Below are 17,663 nucleotides of genomic sequence, written 5' to 3'. Positions count from 1 at the left end.
CTTTTCCTGCCAATTTATAACATTCCAGAATGGCTAGGATGATCCATCTGGAAATGGTCTGCTTAGTTATTGGTAACCCCAGCTTGTGACCTGTGTAACCTACAAACAGCTGATCTGCCTGTCTTATCCTGGCTAGTCTACTGATGTAAAAACTTAAAGCCCTTCTAGGGTCTAGCCTGTGTAACCTCTCTTCCTCTTTCCCCGGGTGAGGAGGAGGATAGAAAGATGGTAGGGTAATCTTCTGAGTGATATGGAATTCAGAAACCACCTTTGGGAGGAAATTAGGCTTCACTTGCAGGACAACTTTGTCTTTGTGAAAGATAGTGTGAGGGGGTTTACAAGAAAGAGCTTGTAATTCGCTCACCCTTCTAGCAGATGTAAGTGCTATTAATAAAACAGTTTTAAGGGTAAGGAATCTTAACGAACAAGAATGGAGTGGTTCGAAAGGTGTGCCCATCAGGAAAGTTAGGACTAAGTTTAAATCCCATAGGGGAACTTGGAATGGTCTTGGGGGATAAACATTGGTTAACCCCTTAAGAAATTGTATTACCAAGGGTAACTTGAAATAGGATGGTTCTTCCGCAGTGCGCTTAAAGATGGATAGCGCTGCGAGATAGCCCTTAATGGTGCCAACTTGAAGGCCTGAATTTGCCAAATATAGTAGGAAGGACAAAACCATTGGTGTACCACATGAAAAAGGGTTGATATTCTGTTCTCTACACCAGCTGCAAAATCTGTTCCAACAACAGCGGCATAAAGACTTTGTTGCTGGCCTCCTTGCCGAAAGCAACACCTCCATAACATCATCAGGGAGGTCCCAATCCTTGTACCTCAGCCTTTCAGAAGCAAAGCGTGAAGGTTGAGGGTTTTGATGTCTGGATGGAGAACCTGACCTCCCTTCTGTGAGAGTAGGTTCTCTCTGAGTGGAAGTCGAATTGGAGGGCAGATGGACAAGTCTAGAAGGTCTGGGTACCACGCTCTCCTGGCCCAATCCGGGGCAATTAGGATCATGGTTCTCCGGAATCTTCTCAACCTCCTGATCATTTGAGGAATGACAGGGACCGGTGGGAACACGTACAGAAGCGGAAACTCCCAGTCCACTATGAACGCGTCTCCCAGAGCTCCTCTCGGGGGAAATTCCCTTGAGCAGAACAGGTCGCATTTCCTGTTGAGGCTGGTGGCGAACAGATCTACCTGAGGGGTTCCCCAAAGGGCGAAGATCTCTTGAAGGACTTCCTGAGCTAGCTCCCACTCGTGGGAGACTGTGCTCTGCCTGCTCAGAGCGTCCGCTGTCAAGTTCTTCTCTCCGGCTAGGTGAACTGCCGATAGAGAGATTCCTTCTTGGATTGCCCAAAACCAGAGCCGCATCGCCTCTCTGCACAGGGGTAGTGATCCTACGCCTCCTCTTTTGTTGAGGTAATGCATGGCCACCGTGTTGTCCGTCATTATCAGGACGTTCTTCCCTTGTACAGCTGGCAGGAACGCCTTCAGCGCAAGTCTGATGGCTCTCAGCTCTAACAGGTTGATATGTAGTCTGGACTCCGATGGAGACCAACGACCGCTGATGGTCAAGTCGTTGGCGTGGGCTCCCCATCCCGTGAGTGAGGCATCCGTGACTACTGTTATCTCCGGCCAGGGTTGCCAAAACTGTTCTCCTTTCAAAATGTTCTCCTGACAGGCCCACCACTGAAGGTCTAGAGCTACTCTGTCGGGAACCTGAAGAAGATCTGTCATGCTCCCTGAGAATTGTGACCACTGAGTCCTCAGTGCCCACTGGAGGGATCTCATTCTCAGGCGAGCCTCTGGCACTAGGAAAATGCAGGATGCCATGAGGCCTAGCAACCTCAAAAAGTCAAAGGCTGGGAGACGTTGGGCATGTTGGAATTTGGTAACCATCTGTAGAATATCTTGAGCCCTCACCTCTGGTGGCGAGGCTTTTCCCAGGGAAGTGTCCAGGATCGCTCCTATGAACTGGAGTCTCTGCGATGGTATCATTTGTGACTTCTTTAAATTGAGGGAGAAGCCCAGTCTGTGAAGGAAGTGGCACATGTGATTTAGCTGGATCTGAGCTTGTTCCGAAGAAACAGCCCTGATCAACCAATCGTCCAGGTAGGGGTAGACGTGAATCCCTTCCCTCCTCAGACTTGCCGCCACTACCGACATTAACTTGGTGAAGACCCTCGGGGCGGAGGTCAGCCCAAATGGCAGCACTCGAAATTGATAGTGAGAGTTGCCAATTGCGAACCTCAGGTATTTCCTGTGTTTGAGATGGATAGGCACATGGAAATAAGCGTCCTGAAGGTCCAGAGATACCAACCAGTCCTGGAACTGAAGGGCCTGGAGGATCTGAGAAAGAGTGACCATCTTGAATTTGTCTTTCCTGAGGAATTTGTTCAATTCTCGCAAGTCCAAGATGGGTCTCAGTCCTCCGTCTTTCTTCGGAATGAGAAAGTAAGGGGAGTACCAGCCCTTGTTCCTCTCCGCTACAGGTACCGGTTCTATGGCACCTTTCTCTAGCAGGTCCAAAATTTCCTGCAAGAGGAGCGGATCTGGAGCTTTCTGAGAGATGATCCCCGGTGGATGACTCTGAGGTATACGTAGGAAAGGCAGGCAGTAACCTTGGGCAACTGTTTCCAATGCCCAAGCAACTGACGTGATAGCCTGCCATACCGCCAGATGTTGAGTCAACCTGCCTCCTACAGGTGTCCTGTGAGGTAAGTCCTCAGAGTGGTTTTGGGGCGGCTGATGCAGATGCCGATGGTAAAGAGGCACCTGCTGTTGCTGCGGCTTTTGAATATCTACCCCGTCCACCTCGGGTAGTTCTTCTTTGTCCCCTTTGAGCCGGTCGTCCTCTACCTCTTCCGAAAGCGGAGTAGAAGCGAAAGGACTTGCCCCTCGCAGAGGTTCCTGTGGGACGAAAAGGAGTCTGACGGATTGCAGCTCCTAGGGATTTTGCTGCTGCTTTTGAAGTTTGCAGTTTCTCTAAACTGTCATCCGCCTTTTTCCCGAACAAAGAAGAGCCATCGAATGGCATGTTCAAGAGCCTGGCTTGCACATCTGGGGCAAAACCAGACTTTCTCAACCAAGCGAATCTCCTGGTTGATGTACTTGCCGCCATTGCTCTGCTAATACTGTCAGCCGAATCAATGCCCGTCTGGAGGGATTCGCACATAGCGTCTTTACCGTCCTGTATAATATTCAGGAACGCATCCCTTTCTTCTCCCTCCGGGATGCAGTCAGCCGCTGTAGAAGCACACTCCCAAAGTGTATGGCTGAACCTAGCAAGGGTGCAAGTAGCATTAACAGATTTTAACGCCATGCTACATGCTGAAAAGAATTTCTTTGCCATAGCATCATATTTTTTATCGTCCCTGTCCTGTGGGACGGTAGGATAAGCCGTCTTGACATCGGTAGAGGATGCTGCCTGTACCACCAGACTTTCTGGGGATGGGTGTTTAGACAAAAACTCCGGGTCTGTAGAGGATACCCTGTACTTTGTAGACAGTTTTTTATTTACTGCCGGTACGACATCTGGGGTTTCCCAGTTTGTCATGATCTTCCTCTGAAGAGCTTTATGAAAAGGCACAACAGGATCCTCCTGTGGGCCTTTGTCAAGAATATCCGTGAGGTCATCTTGTTGGAAAGATTGTGAAGGTGCAGACCACCCCATAAACTCTGTGATCCTGGCCATTAAGGCTCTATAGGGGGTTTCAGCATGTTCCCCCGGGTCTGGCCTAGCAAACTCCACCTCAGGGGAGGTGTCTAACCCACTTGCCTCATGTAAGGAATCATGAAGATCCTTTAACTTGCGTTCTTCAGAGGAAAATTCCTCTCTAATTGGGGTTACAGGACCCTGCAGCTCAAATGTGTCTTCCTGTTCAGACAATTCACCCTCTTCCAATATTGAGGACATAGTTCTCAATTGGTCTGAACTCATAAAGGGTGTAAACCCCATTTCCAAGGCTGAGGGTGCCGAACTTGTCATAATCGGCCTCGAAAACGTTGATGTCGTCGACGCCGACGTCGAAGGCTTCGAGCGTGGCGTCGAAAACAAAGGCGGAGGCCTCGAAGACCTCGACAGAATTGGGATTCTACTCGACAATCTCGAAGCCATCGACGTCGAGGACCTGGGGATAGACACTGGGTGTGTCGTAACCGTGACTTTTCTTGGCGTCGACACCGGCGTCGAGTCGACAGACTTGTGTGTCGAAGGTCTCTTCGTCAACGGCGTCGAAGACATCGACCTCGACGGAACTTTCGTCGACGGCGTCGACGGAACCTTCGAGGAAGGTTTGGAGGTCATAGTCCTGCTCGAGGGTTCCTGACGCGCTCGAGAGGTTTCCTTCGCCGGGTACAGCGACTCGTGGCGTTTTTGACCTTTGGGTCTTTCGACCAGAGCATCGCTCTCGGCAGTCTTCGAGGGGGTCGAGGCCGCTTTCTCGAAGACGCTCATATTTTTGCGGAATTCCTCCCATTCAGCCCGGGAACTATGTTTCGTGGGGCACGGGATTCTCTTTGGCGAAACAGAGGAAGAGGAAGACGGAGAAGGGGATCTTCGACGTCTCCTCTTCGAGTGCTTCGATCTCGAGGAGTGATGAGACCCACTCCGAGATCTGGAGCGCGAATGGTGATGAGGAGACGAATGTCTCGACTTCGTTGACAAAGAAGAAGCTTTAAAAGTCTTACCTTTCTCCAGCTTCCCCCTACGCTCCTTCAGGGCCTTAGCTGTCATGGACATACAGTCCTCGCACTCCGAACAATGGTGTTCAGCTCCCAAACACCACAGACAAACTCTGTGAGGGTCAGTCAGCGACATCTTTTTCCCACAATCTCGGCATTTTTTGAAGCCGGATCGAGGAGTTGTCGGTTCCGACGAAGAAGCCATCGAGTACGGTATCGAATAACTCGAGGTAAATAGGTTTAACTGACAAAACTGAGCAACGGTATTCCGAGGCACTGAGTACGTGCAGAAAAACGGAACTGAGCAACGGGCGCTGCGCGCGGCCTTTATAGCCAGGATGACGTCGGCGTCGATACGGCGGCTGTCGAGGGACATCGACTCGAAGGACGTCGACGCGCAGCGCCCTCTAGAGAGAAAAAATTTCCGAGGCCAGCAGAGCTGGAAGGATATATCTAAAATGAGGAATACGTCGGAGGACGCAATCCCTTCGAAGGAATATTTTGCAATGTATGACTATTTTTGCGAAGCAGTGAAGCGGGGAGACAATCATTTGCCAAAGAACCAACATTTGGGATGATAATTCAAGTCAGGCCAGGTGGGCTAATATGTGACCTGTAGGTTAAACAAAAGTCTCACAGTTGCTTACAGTTCAGCAGCATTGCATGACGGTGCCATCTTACATATGTTGAGTCCTGCATTATATACTCACAGAAACGTGATAGAAAGATTTGAATTAATCTAAACCACTGGGAACCTTTCCATACAATTGTCACATACTCCCTCTGCACACGAAAAAGGAACTATCTTAGGTTGTGTAAGTGTAAGGGGACAGGTGGCATCGCTCCCCTCCCCACATTTAGCATTCTCACAGCAAGTAGACCACGTGTAAGCAAAGGCGGAGACACCACCACCCTCTCCGTACATATTTGCACAATATAACATTGACCAGTATGCCAATAACTTCATGTATGCATGTGTTTAGAGACTCCATTTAGTGTCCTGCCAGCCGCCATCTTTTACTAGGCCCAAACTCATTCCACCGAGATGTCAGCTCTCCCTTCCCCAGCACCGCGCACAGACAGCCCACAACGCCTCCACCCCCTCTCAGCTCTGCGCGAGCCTTGTTCTCACGGAAGTCCAGCCATTTATTGTTGCAATAAGTTAGTATCGAGTACTGACAGAATGTGCTCACTGCATAGCGTGAGACCAGGGCAAGCTCCAAACCCTGTGCCCATCCATCTACCCTGACCTACTTGTGCCCTCCCTGCCAGGCCATGGTACACTGGCCCCCTGCCCTCCACTCTCTTTGAAGGTAACTGCTTGCAGGACCCACCATATACTTAATCCCATGCAGCAGTATATTCTGCCCTAAACTAACATCCGTCTATATATTTGTTTGAATCGTGAGGCACCAGGGAGCATAAATTACAGATCAAACCCCACAGATAAGGCACCTGGGAGAGGGGCCCCGTGCCACCATACCCATATGAATGCAAGGGTTGGAATGCCAATGTATCTGTCTATACTTTACAAAAGTCCCATCCATGTAATGGTTCATATCCACAATTATTCTCCGTATGCCAATATCTGTTTAGTTTAGATTAGAAATGTAACTCTTCTTGCTCGACCTTCACACTGCAGAGATGAGCCCAGCAGACCCACGTGTGCCTGGAGCGAAGGGGCGCAGCGTCCAATTAGTATTTAACCTCCCCTATACTATCCAGTATGGCATAGGCCTTCCCCCGATCGCTAGACAAGCTTGTAGCCTATTTTGAAACGCCATGACTGACAATGTGTGTCTTCTTAATGTGCTGCCTGTGTTTTATTTGGGATGGCGCCCTTGGGCAGCAGAGTTCTCTGCTCGCATTTTATATCTTAAATAAATTTGTTTTACTTGCAAGTATTCTCCTGGTCTCATTCCCTAGCAGGGATTGTCCTTTATTTTGGTCTATTGGATATTACGTGCATGTTGGGAAGTAACCTTCATAAGCAGACCCAGATCTCATTTGTCAGGGGAATACCCACATGTGGGTCCCTTGCCAACTGTACCCAGAGAAATCAAGCATAACTGATGCAAACAACATAGAAATAAAATGCCTCAGGCTGCTCGCATGTGTTACCATGATGAGGGGACAAGTACATCTCTTTAATCTAGCAGAGCATAGCAGTTGAGTCTGTGGTCAATTTCTGAAGGTCAAACCTATGCACCCCTTTCCCATTACTCCCCCATTACATATTCTGCTTGCAGGCATCGCCATCCCTCCAGGAATGACGCTATGCCTTGTTCCAAATCCAATAGAAGTGGAAATAAGTAATTTATTTCCTGAAGCCGACCGTTTGTCTCCCTCACTGGCTTCACACTCTGTGCTGTGGAAGCACATACTATGGGGATGGACTCACTTTAATCAGGGAACAGCACCAAGATTCAGAAGACCAATCAGACTTTAGGGTATGTAATTCTGCTTAAGTACAGAGTCCGTGTGACATTACTATGCATTAGGTCTTCATGAGAGCAGACCCTCTAGTCAGACCTACAAATGTCAAGCTTGTCTCTGGGAAGCGCCTAGTAGGAATTGGAAGGGGAATCTGATACAGTGGCAGCACTGGCACAGTTCCATTCTTGGCAAATCCCGGAGAAAAAATGTTTCTTGTAGCAATTAACCTCCTGAAGCCGTGAAGTTTCATTTGATTTGGTTGGGGTGTCATGCGTTAGGGAGATTTTATGTTGCGGTTACGTTGCAAGAATAAACGGAATTTATAGCAATTTCAAAGTTATGTGCAGAATTAACAAAAATAAACATGGGACTCGTAAGTGCTGATCCAGTGCGTTAGAGGAAACAATAAGCACAGCCCAATATCAACAGTTTGGGCGGTTGTGGTGGAGAGATACTAAAGAGGATGAAGACCCTCCCAAAATCAACCTCCACTTCTACAGATCTCAATCACAACACAAGTGGCAGGCACAGCAGCACTGCAGAGAAACAGCCAGATGCAGAAGCATATGAAAGCTAGAAATGCAACTGGCAAGTATCAGACTCCTACCTATTTTTCAAACTGTCAAAACAGCTGCTTGCCAGTCTTAAAATCAAGCCTTGTAAAGGAGATCATGAATCATCCACATATGGCTCAAATGCATTCACACATTTGAATGTCACACATCTGATTTCTAACCAACATCTTGTTTAAGTTTATAATGATGGCAGGATGCAAACATAATTGTGTGTAAATCCAAAGGGCCTATCTTTAGACAGAATGCTCATATTGAAACCCACTTATGTTATTACAATAGCTGAGATTTCACCACCATCAAGACCCCTGGTTGGATGAAGTCCTGATGTAACAAGTCCTGTCCTCCGTAAACAACCTATTTGTGGAAGTCTGTCGTTTCTGCTAAATGGGAAACACAGATTTAAATAGATTTAATATTGAAATAAATAAACCAATCAAATATGAGGTAGAACAGAATAAGGGAAACATTACTGTCAATTGGGAAAGTTCAGTACGGCCCAAGAAAATGCTAGTTGGGGGGCGTGGCCAACTGCGAGGCGATGCAGACGTGAGTCCCTTCGGCTCCCGCTGCCGCAGGATACATCCTGGAAAACCAGCCTGATATGTGACCGCTAGCCGTGCTCCAAGAGGGCTGCAAGAAAGAGGAACACCTGCGGCACAAGTGTGAGAAGCCGTGGTGACTGGGGAGGCTGCTGCGCTGAACCCCGGCGATTCGAAGTCCGAGGCCCTGAGCGGAGTCCCTGAAACAAGATGGCCACAGCTGGAGATCCGCGGCTCTGACCGGGCTCGTGACGCCCTGCTGAGGGGACTGGAGACCTTACCGCGGCTGGGCCGTGGGCTCGGCGGGGCTGTAGAGGTGGCGCCTACCTGCGGCGCCCTGAAATCCGATCCGGACCTGAACGCGTCCCCTGCACGGCCTGCTACCACGGAGGATTGACTGCTAGATGGCCGCCGGCACCAGTGTCGGCCGCCGCCATCCCGGGCCCACGAGGGGATTGGCAGTGGTCCCAGACGAGCCTGAGTCCGCTAGGGACGCAACCGAGGAGCAACATCTGGTGAGGCAGGGGCGGTGCCTGCTGTGTGACACGCTGCCGGAGACAGACGGAGCAGGCTCCGCGGCTCAGGTCCTCGGGCCGGACCGATCCCTGGGGCGGTGCCGCTCCCGTGCTCACTGCGTAGGGGTGCCCGCTGGGGACCGCAACAACAACATGTGCGGGTGATTCAGGGCAGCCCACCCACAGCGCCACAGGCCCACCGCGGCGGGATGGACAATTAAGCACAGGCCTGCGGGCCGCTGCTGGATCGCCCAGAGAAGAACGGTCAGGTCCTCCGTGGACTGGAACAAACAACGTCCAAGCGTAACTGCACAAAGCGTAACACAACCTGCACGGAAAAGGACAATATAGCCGGCTCCCCCCTGAGCCCTGAGGTGACGGGGTAATGAAAACCGGTGGGCTAGCCGGGGAGACTGCAGGAGGCGCACATCAGCCGGGCCTGGAATAAGTGAGGGGTGCCCCCATATACATCCAGGAGGTCCCTCCGCCATATACCACCGGTAAGTGTGCCGGGCTGGGCGGGTGGTCGGGAGTGACGGAGCACCGCGCCGCCACGGCCCAATACGTTCCCGCTCACGGCCTGACACTAAGACAGTGGGAGTAAGACCAATAGACTGCTAATGGTAGCAGGACGACTGGGTCACTCTCACCACCCAAGGAATCCCCCCTCACCCAATACCTCGAAACCATCGATTAAGCATAAACATCCTGGGAACCAGACAAACTTTGGGTTAGTTGGAACACCTGCCAACATAGCAGAGTGCAGTGGCTTGGCATCGGAGCCCGCAATCATACGTGAACTAACAATAAACAGCAAAACCCAGCCTCTCACCTCATCATTGAGTCGCGACCGAACCGGGCTGCACTCCGTGAGACCGAGAGACAGGAGCTCCGCCGCGACATTACACCTGCCCGACCGGGTTGCAACCATGGGAAAAGAAAAAATGAAAAAGCCTGCCATGCAGAATAGGATTGAACAATATACAGTCGCCTCTTCTCAGGCCACCGACCTTCAACCGCATCTATCTGGAGACATGGAACCCGCCGACGCGCTCTCCCTCAAAGATGTCATGGCCGCAATAGCCGACTCACGCTCGTCCATGGAGCAGAAGACTGATCGGATAAGTTTGGATGTGTCCCTTCTCAGACATGACCTGCAGAAACTGTCCGCACGTATGGGAGAAGCGGAGCAGCGCATCTCGAATACAGAGGATGGGCTAGACAATGTGCAACATCAACTCCAGGGAGTCGCGGCCACACTCAAGACCTTGGAGGCGAGGGTCGAAGAAAGCGAAGGGAGGTCCAGACGTAACAATGTTCGTATACTCGGTACCCCCGAGAAAGAGGAGGGCCCATGTATGGAACTCTTTCTGGAACAACTACTAACAGACCTCTTTGACTCACACTCCTTCTCAAAATTCTTCTCCATAGAGAGAGCACACCGAATGCCCGCGGGAAGGCCGTTGTCTGGCGCTCCTCCGCGCACTGTGATAGTGAGGTTCTTGAACTATCGAGAACGGGACGCACTCTTACAGCTGGCTAGGACCAAGGGCACGGTAACCTTCAACGGGTCCAGGCTGGCCTTTTCCCTGATTATACAAAGGAGGTACAGAAGGCGATGCAATCCTTTGCGAAACTTACACGAGATAATTGCAATCGCTGGGTGTCAAGTATGGCCTGCTTTTCCCTGCACAATTGAAAATGTATCACAAAGGCACTACGGTTCACTTCGACGACCCGGGTGAAGCATGGCGCTGGGCGGAGCAGCACACTGAGGGGGACTGGTTGGGGCCCGAGGAAACCGGCAAAGAAACCCTAGAATACCTCCGGAACAACGACCCAGACCTGAGCAACCACCACCCCCTGACCCTCCGGCGCTCGGAGGAGTCGGGGCTCCGCCCTGACCCCCCTCGTGGGCTCAACCTCCTGCGGTTAGGCAACCATACAATGGAGGCCACCACAAGGGGCCCTCGGAAGGACGCCAAAGGCGTGTCACACACCTACAATGCGGTAAGCGGGGATCTGCTACCCTCGCACCTGGGATATCTCATCTCCCCCCCATCAGTTCTAGTTGAACTTCTATAGGGGCTGTTATACGCTGACAATCTACTCTTTTTCTCTCTGATTGTCAGCACATGTTGGGGCGACAGGTACTTCGTGTTGGGGTGGAGTATGGGGAGGGAGAGGAAAGGTTTTGTTGGGAAGAGTTCCAGTTTGTTTCAAGACCAGTTTATCCGTGCAACTCCCAAGGGACAGCAGTGTTTCTGGTTAGTTGGGCTGATAGCACGCCCAGGCAGCGACTCAACCATCATCTTGGTTTACTTTACAATACACCACCATGCACCGAGATGATATCCCCGTAGGCCACCCGCCTACCCCTCAAATAATCTTGCAAGATGACACCTGACCATTCTCAAATGCCACTTACTGCACGTCCCAAGTCTCTTAAGATCCTCACCTGGAATGTGAATGGGATGGGCTCCGCGATCAAAAAATGCCTGATTAAGCAACTACTTTCTAGACATTCCCCCGATGTGGCCCTGATTACCGAAACTCACTTAGCGGGATCGCACTGTAATTTCATTCAGCAGACCAATTATAGGACCGCTTTCCACGCGGGATATACCATGGGATCCATGGGCACCCTCATTCTCATACACAAACGCGTCCCGTTCGCACTACAGGAACAGGAGCAGGACCCCTGGGGTCGCTATGTGTTGGTCCTGGGTACACTCTGGGGGGAAACATATGGGTTTGTCTCAATCTACTCCCCACCGGGACTGGGGCAGGTGGTTTTAGAAGAACTGACCACCCTTATGGGTAAACACCAACCCGATAAATGGTTCCTGGGAGGCGACTTTAATGACGTCATGTGTAACTCCATGGACCGCTCCCATCTTAGACAGCGTAACCCGACTGTCCCCACGAGGCTTTCCGGCTTTGTATCCGCCCTGGGTCTCTGTGATGTGTGGCGGGAACTCCACTCCAAAACCAGGGGCTACTCATTCCATTCAGGTGCCCACGACTCCCTCTCTAGGCTCGATTATCTATTCATCCCACACATGGATCTTTTCAGAATACTTTCGGCGGAATTACTTCCCCGGGGAATCTCGGATCACTCACCCCTGATGGTGGAATCACGCCTACAAGATACGGCCCCACCCAGAACGTGGAGGTTGAACAGTTACTATCTGAACTGCCCAGAATTGGTAGACCGCCTCACAGAGGTCTCCATCGAGTACTTCGCGATTAACGTTACAGGCGAAAACGACCCGGTGGTGATATGGGAGACTTACAAGACAGTGTTACGGGGGGAAATTATCTCCTGGACGGCGAGTAGGAGGAGGGAGAGGCTCTGGAAACTAAATGAGGCCGAAGCCGAGGTAACCCATCGGGAAAATGCACATACCCTCGATCCAACCCCCCAGACCCACATATCCCTTAAACGAGCCACCGAACACCTCCGCAATCTCATGCTGCATAACGCCAAGCACGCCCATTGGGATTCCAGAGCTAGGATATGTGAGCTGGGGGACAAGGCAGGGAAAATGCTGGTGTGGTTAGAGATGAGGGACAGCGCTGCGTTCGGGAAATCATCACCCCGCAGGGAGAGAGATGCCGATCGGACGCTGAGATAGCGGAGGCATTCACCCACTTTTATGCTGTGCTGTATCGGGCCCCATCAGTGTCGCTTGACCCAACCCTTCTTGACAACATAGCAATCCCTACCCTCTCGGAACAACAGCGAGAGCTGCTGGACGCCGACATCTCCGAAGCTGAAATAATAGATGCACTGGCACAATTGCAACCGGGGAAAACTCCGGGCCCCAATGGGTTCCCGGCCAAAATCTGGCAGAAACTAGGGAGTAATAACATAGCCCCCCACCTGCATCGGATGCTGCTGACAGCCCGGGAACAAGGTTCCCTTCCACAAGACCTGTGAAAGGTCACCATTGTGGTCATCCCCAAACCAGATAAACCACAGGAGAAACGTACCTCATATAGGCCAATCTCGTTAATTAACGGGGAAGCAAAGGTCCTGGCTAAACTTATGGCCAACCGGCTCCAGCAAGTAGTCAACACCTTGATACATCCAGATCAATGTGGCTTCAGGCCACAAATCAACCCGAATGAATCTGCGCCGACTCAATCTGGTGCTAGACCGTGCCCCTATTCTGGACACCCCATTAGTCCTTTTAGCAATTGATTTTGAAAAGACGTTCGATTCAATCAGATGGGATAGCCTGTGGGAAATCATGGACCGTATGGGGTTTGGAGATCGTTTCCTGGGATGGGTAAAATTGCTTTATACAAACATCCAAGCAGAGGTCAGGGTGAACCTTCCGATCCTTTCCCCTGGGCAGAGGCACAAGACAGGGGTGCCCACTGTCCCCCCTCCTCTTTGCCCTCGCGATTGAACCGCTGGCTTTGTGGCTTCGCCAGTGCAGGAAGTGGACGGTTTCAGATGGCCCGAGGGGCATGAGGATCGCACTTCCCTGTACGCCGATGACCTCCTGTTGTACCTGGCCGACCCGGTTCAGACCTGTCCCATAGTGACCCAGATGCTCGTTAGCTACGGGGAATTTAGCGGACTGCGAATCAACTGGAAGAAATCAATACTCTTCCCGGTGAGGGGAGGGGAGAAGGCCAGCCCACCGAGCTGCCCGTATCTGATTGAAAGGCAGGGCTTCAAATACTTGGGAATTTGGGTTGCCACTGATCTAACCAAATATGCGATGTATAACCTCCAACCGATCATAGAAAAGTTTGTTAATGATGTTCGTCACTGGAAGCTCCTTCCTCTGACTCATGGGGAGAGCCGTGCTTTTTAAGATGATGGCACTCCCTAGATTCCTTTACGTCCTGCAGAACGCCCCACTTATGATCCCTACCTCTGAATTTACCCGAGTAGACACCCTTCTCAGGGAACTTATCTGGGGGGGAGGCCAGTCACGTATTGCGTTGAGCACTTTGCAGAGATCGATCTGGGAGGGTGGGATAGGGGTACCCCACCTCCAGACCTACTACTGGGCCTCGCAGCTCGCGGTGGTCAACGTCCTGATCCACGGGGACCAGGCACTGCCCCACATCAGAGCCGAATTGGATGCCATGCAGGGCTTTGACCCGCTACAGATATTATATCAATCCCCACAATGGCCCCCTCGGCAGACACCTACAACCCACATCACCACCACTTGGAGACAGGCACACATGTTTCTTGGGTGGGGAAATAAGATAACCGCAGCGCAGCCCCTATGGCAAAATGGTAACCTGAGGGAAATTGAGAATCTTGAACCATGGCCACGCTGGGTAAGAGTAGGAATTTTGAGGGTGGAGGATACCCTGAGGGATGGGAAACTAGCTTTGTTCGAGGACATGCAGTGTAAATTTCAGCTGCCTACCACAGAACGATATCACTTTATGCAGTTGTCCCACGCCCTGAGAGCTCACATATCCCCAGAGGACACAGTCCCCGACTACACACCGATAGAGCGAAATATGTTCCCCGCCTACATCCCCACCAAATGAACATCCATCCTTTACAACGCCATTACATCCTTTGCTACCCCCGAGCTATCGAGATTAAAGGCTAAATGAGAGGGAGATGTAGGGGAGATGGATCCAGTCTTCTGGATCTAGGTTCTGATGCATCCACGGGAGGTGGCTATCTCCTCCAGGCTCAGGCTAGTGCAACTTAAAGTCCTGCATAGAATATACTAACCTAGAACTACTTTATATGGCTGGAAGAGGGCTACGAACTCGAACTGTCTCCGATGTGGCGAGGGTCCCTTCTTCCACACTCTGTGGCTATGCCCCCGGATCCGTACCTTTTGGAATGCTTGCTGTACAAAGCTCTCCAGGGTGCTCACTTGCGCCATTGAACTGAACCCGAGGGTCCTGATCCTCGGGGTGCCGGACCCGTCCGACTTTAATAAATGGGACAAGCTGCTACTGAATACTGCGACGGCCCTCATGAAGCGTAACTTCGCACAAAAATGGGGAGTGCCAGACCCCCCGAAACTGGAACAGTGGATTTTGGATATGGACTCATGTGCTATGATGGAACACCGAATCTATGGCACAAGAGGCTGCCCAACCAAAGCAGTTAAAATATGGGGGAAATGGGACGAGTTTGGGCCCTGAGGCCAAGGTCAGCGATGCTTACTGCACGTACAGATGGAGAGTGGGCCGGGGGAAGAACTCTTGGTGTTTTGTAACGCAAATGATATTCTGTTGATTTAAGATGTGGATGCTGTCCTGAAGTGCTTTTGTTCTGCCGCTTTGTTTGTGGTTTTTGTTCTTTTATTCTGTGGCTGTTTTGCTTCAGTCATGAAAAACAATAAAATGTTTTATTAAAAAATAAAAAAATAAAAATGATAGTTAAACATGGAAATAAAATTATGCTGCAGACGCCACCCCTCCCCCTTTCTGGAAGTCGGCGGGGCATACTACAGTTATACCATCAAACAGGAATCCAAAGAATGGGGGGCCGCATGAGCCGTATGGTGAATGTGGTACTGTGGATGCACCAGAGGTAGCTGCATAAAGGAAGCCATTTTTTGCACAAAGAGCTAGCAGTTCAATAAGCTGCACTGAAAGAGCACATCCCCCAATCCTCCATCTCTCGCATGACAGCATTTGTAGAGTGCATCCTCTTTGGCATCAAGCAAAGAAAGCAAATATGTGATGTTTGATGGGAAAACCATTCCTTTGACATCTCAAGAAGTTGTAAGTTACTTTTACCCCTTTCATGCCATGGGAACACACCCAATTCCAGCTGTTACCAGAAAAATGTCCAGCCAAATAGGTCACCCTCTCAGAGGGAAATAGAGACCCAAGTGTGACATGTCAGAAGACCGACAGTGGGAGAACAGTCTGATCCAAACAGTACAAAATAAAAACTTTTCGACAAGCAAGACGTATAGGATAATCTACCTCATTACAAAGACTTAATGGCTATTAACACCCTGTGGCTGGCTCCCACCCAATCAGGAGGCTGGAAACGCGGGCTGATACTCCCGAGCTAGCACAGTTCAAAGCCACCTGATGGCTGGCTCCCCAGCCCACCATCTTACCCCCATCTTCCATTTCCTTATATAAAAACAAAATCCCCCTCCCTCCACTTAGCCGATTGTGGTGGCGGCAGCGCCTTCCGCTGCAGAAGCCTCGCTGCAACTCACTCATCCGTCGCCATGGCAATGGAAGTGGGGTTCCATATGGAGCCCCGCCTTCTACAACCATGGCGGCCATCTTGGCAAAGTATTTTCATTCATTGGTTCATACACTGAACAGTACGCGTGCTGCATCCCGTTCAAGGACCGAAAATACTTTTTTTAATTAACCCCTGCTTTACTGCTTTGGTAACTGGGGGTGTTAATGGTGTCAGTAACCCGTTCTACACTGGGGGGGTAACAGCCTGGTGCCTTCATTAAACGCCCTTGCTTTACTCAGGCCATCATCTCAGGCAGCCGGGCAGTTATCCCCCCATGCAGCTCGTGGAATGGGTTCCTAATGCCATATTATGCAGCAAACTGAACACTGAAAGAGGATGACCCACAAGAAATGATAAGATAGCAGAAGCCATCAAAGATTTCAAGAAAACTAAAAGGTCATCCTTGCCGAGTAGAAGGCTAAAACAAAACAGCAGAAACATCTTTATAAAATAGGCAAAGTCTTCGTTAACTCCAAACAAACATCCACAATCGGAAGAGGACCAGACTGACAAGCGAGGATAAAAACAAAGCTAGAAGTGGTGACAGACTACCAGAAAATGGAAATTCATCTAGGGATTTAAAAGTGTACGAATAGGCTATTTTCTTTACTACTTAACTAAAAGGTAGCTATTGGCCCATTCAGTCAGAGCAAGGATTGTGACATTGCCATTGGGCAGAGACAGTGAACCGTTTGTATTCTGAGAAATAACTGGCTTTAGGCAGGTTTTGGTAGCAAAATACCTACGTTGTGAGGATTATTTCAGCAGCTCTGTAGTAAAGGTGCATATAAATAAAAAATATATAATCGTACCTCATGACTCGTCATTTGATATCAAAGCATTTGTGATATAGACATATGACGAACAGAAATGTTATGGATGCACCCTCTCTCCACAAACTCATCCTATCCTGTTAATTGCTGGAAAAGGGAGTCTGGCTGGAAAAGGGAGTCATGTCAATACTGAGCTAAAAAGTGAGTTGGGCAAAAAAGCATGGGTTCTGACATCATAGCAGACAGATCAGGATTGGCATGATCCGTTTCTAATGTTTATTTTTTATAGCGGTCTGTATTAGCATCCAAGCATTGTAATATATTTTTTGAACTTATTGTGATTACATAAAACCTTAATTTGTAGCACAGACTTTAGAATTAATCTGGACTATTTTGACGTGAAAATATATTGCAAGATCTACAATTGCTGACAAATAAACAACTTACACAAAACCTCTCTGGCTCTTCTTTCCAGCGTTTGGTAGATCTTTTAAATACGAATTTCCCGCTAGAATCGGTTTTTTCCGAGAATGGATCTGAAATGAAAACACAACAAAATATGTTCTGATGCTCAATCATGTATCTGAACAAGTTAATCTTATTAGGTTATTTATTGAGTCCACACACCTAGCTACCGGACGCCAACAAAGTGCTTTAAAACAGTGGCGTCGCCAGGAATCAAATTTAGGAGGGGCACAGAGGGGGCCAAAGACAAAAGTAGGGGGGTACAGACAAGTGTAAGGGGAGAACATGGTCACTGCTCGTTTTAGGCAGGGGGGCACAAGGGTGGCACATGGTTTCACGGGAGGGCCCTGGCCCCCACAGCACCCCCACCCCCTAGCGACGCCACTGCTTTACAAGTCTTAGTGGGAAGGACACTGAGGGAAGAAGAGATACAAGGGCTTGGGGAGCTAATAATGGAGAAAGGGCAG

The 17,663-nt window shown here is 50.0% G+C and overlaps 1 protein-coding gene across 2 annotated transcripts in view; it reads right to left on the bottom strand.

The window, feature by feature from the left end:
* Nucleotides 1–17,663, bottom strand: part of LOC138516346 (uncharacterized) — an 888,519-nt gene that overhangs the window by 270,740 nt on the left and 600,116 nt on the right. For both annotated transcript variants that reach the window (XM_069631386.1, XM_069631387.1), the window contains one exon: nt 17,179–17,267. In XM_069631386.1, the coding sequence (XP_069487487.1) occupies nt 17,179–17,267 (89 nt within the window). The remainder of the gene's footprint in view (nt 1–17,178; nt 17,268–17,663) is intronic.

The sequence above is a fragment of the Ambystoma mexicanum genome, chromosome 6q, assembly GCF_040938575.1.
Source record: "Ambystoma mexicanum isolate Mex_15411 chromosome 6q, UKY_AmexF1_1, whole genome shotgun sequence".
Classification (NCBI taxonomy): Eukaryota; Metazoa; Chordata; class Amphibia; order Caudata; family Ambystomatidae; genus Ambystoma; species Ambystoma mexicanum.
Note: the sequence above shows the minus strand (reverse complement) of the source record. Positions and strands in the feature narration are given on the sequence as shown.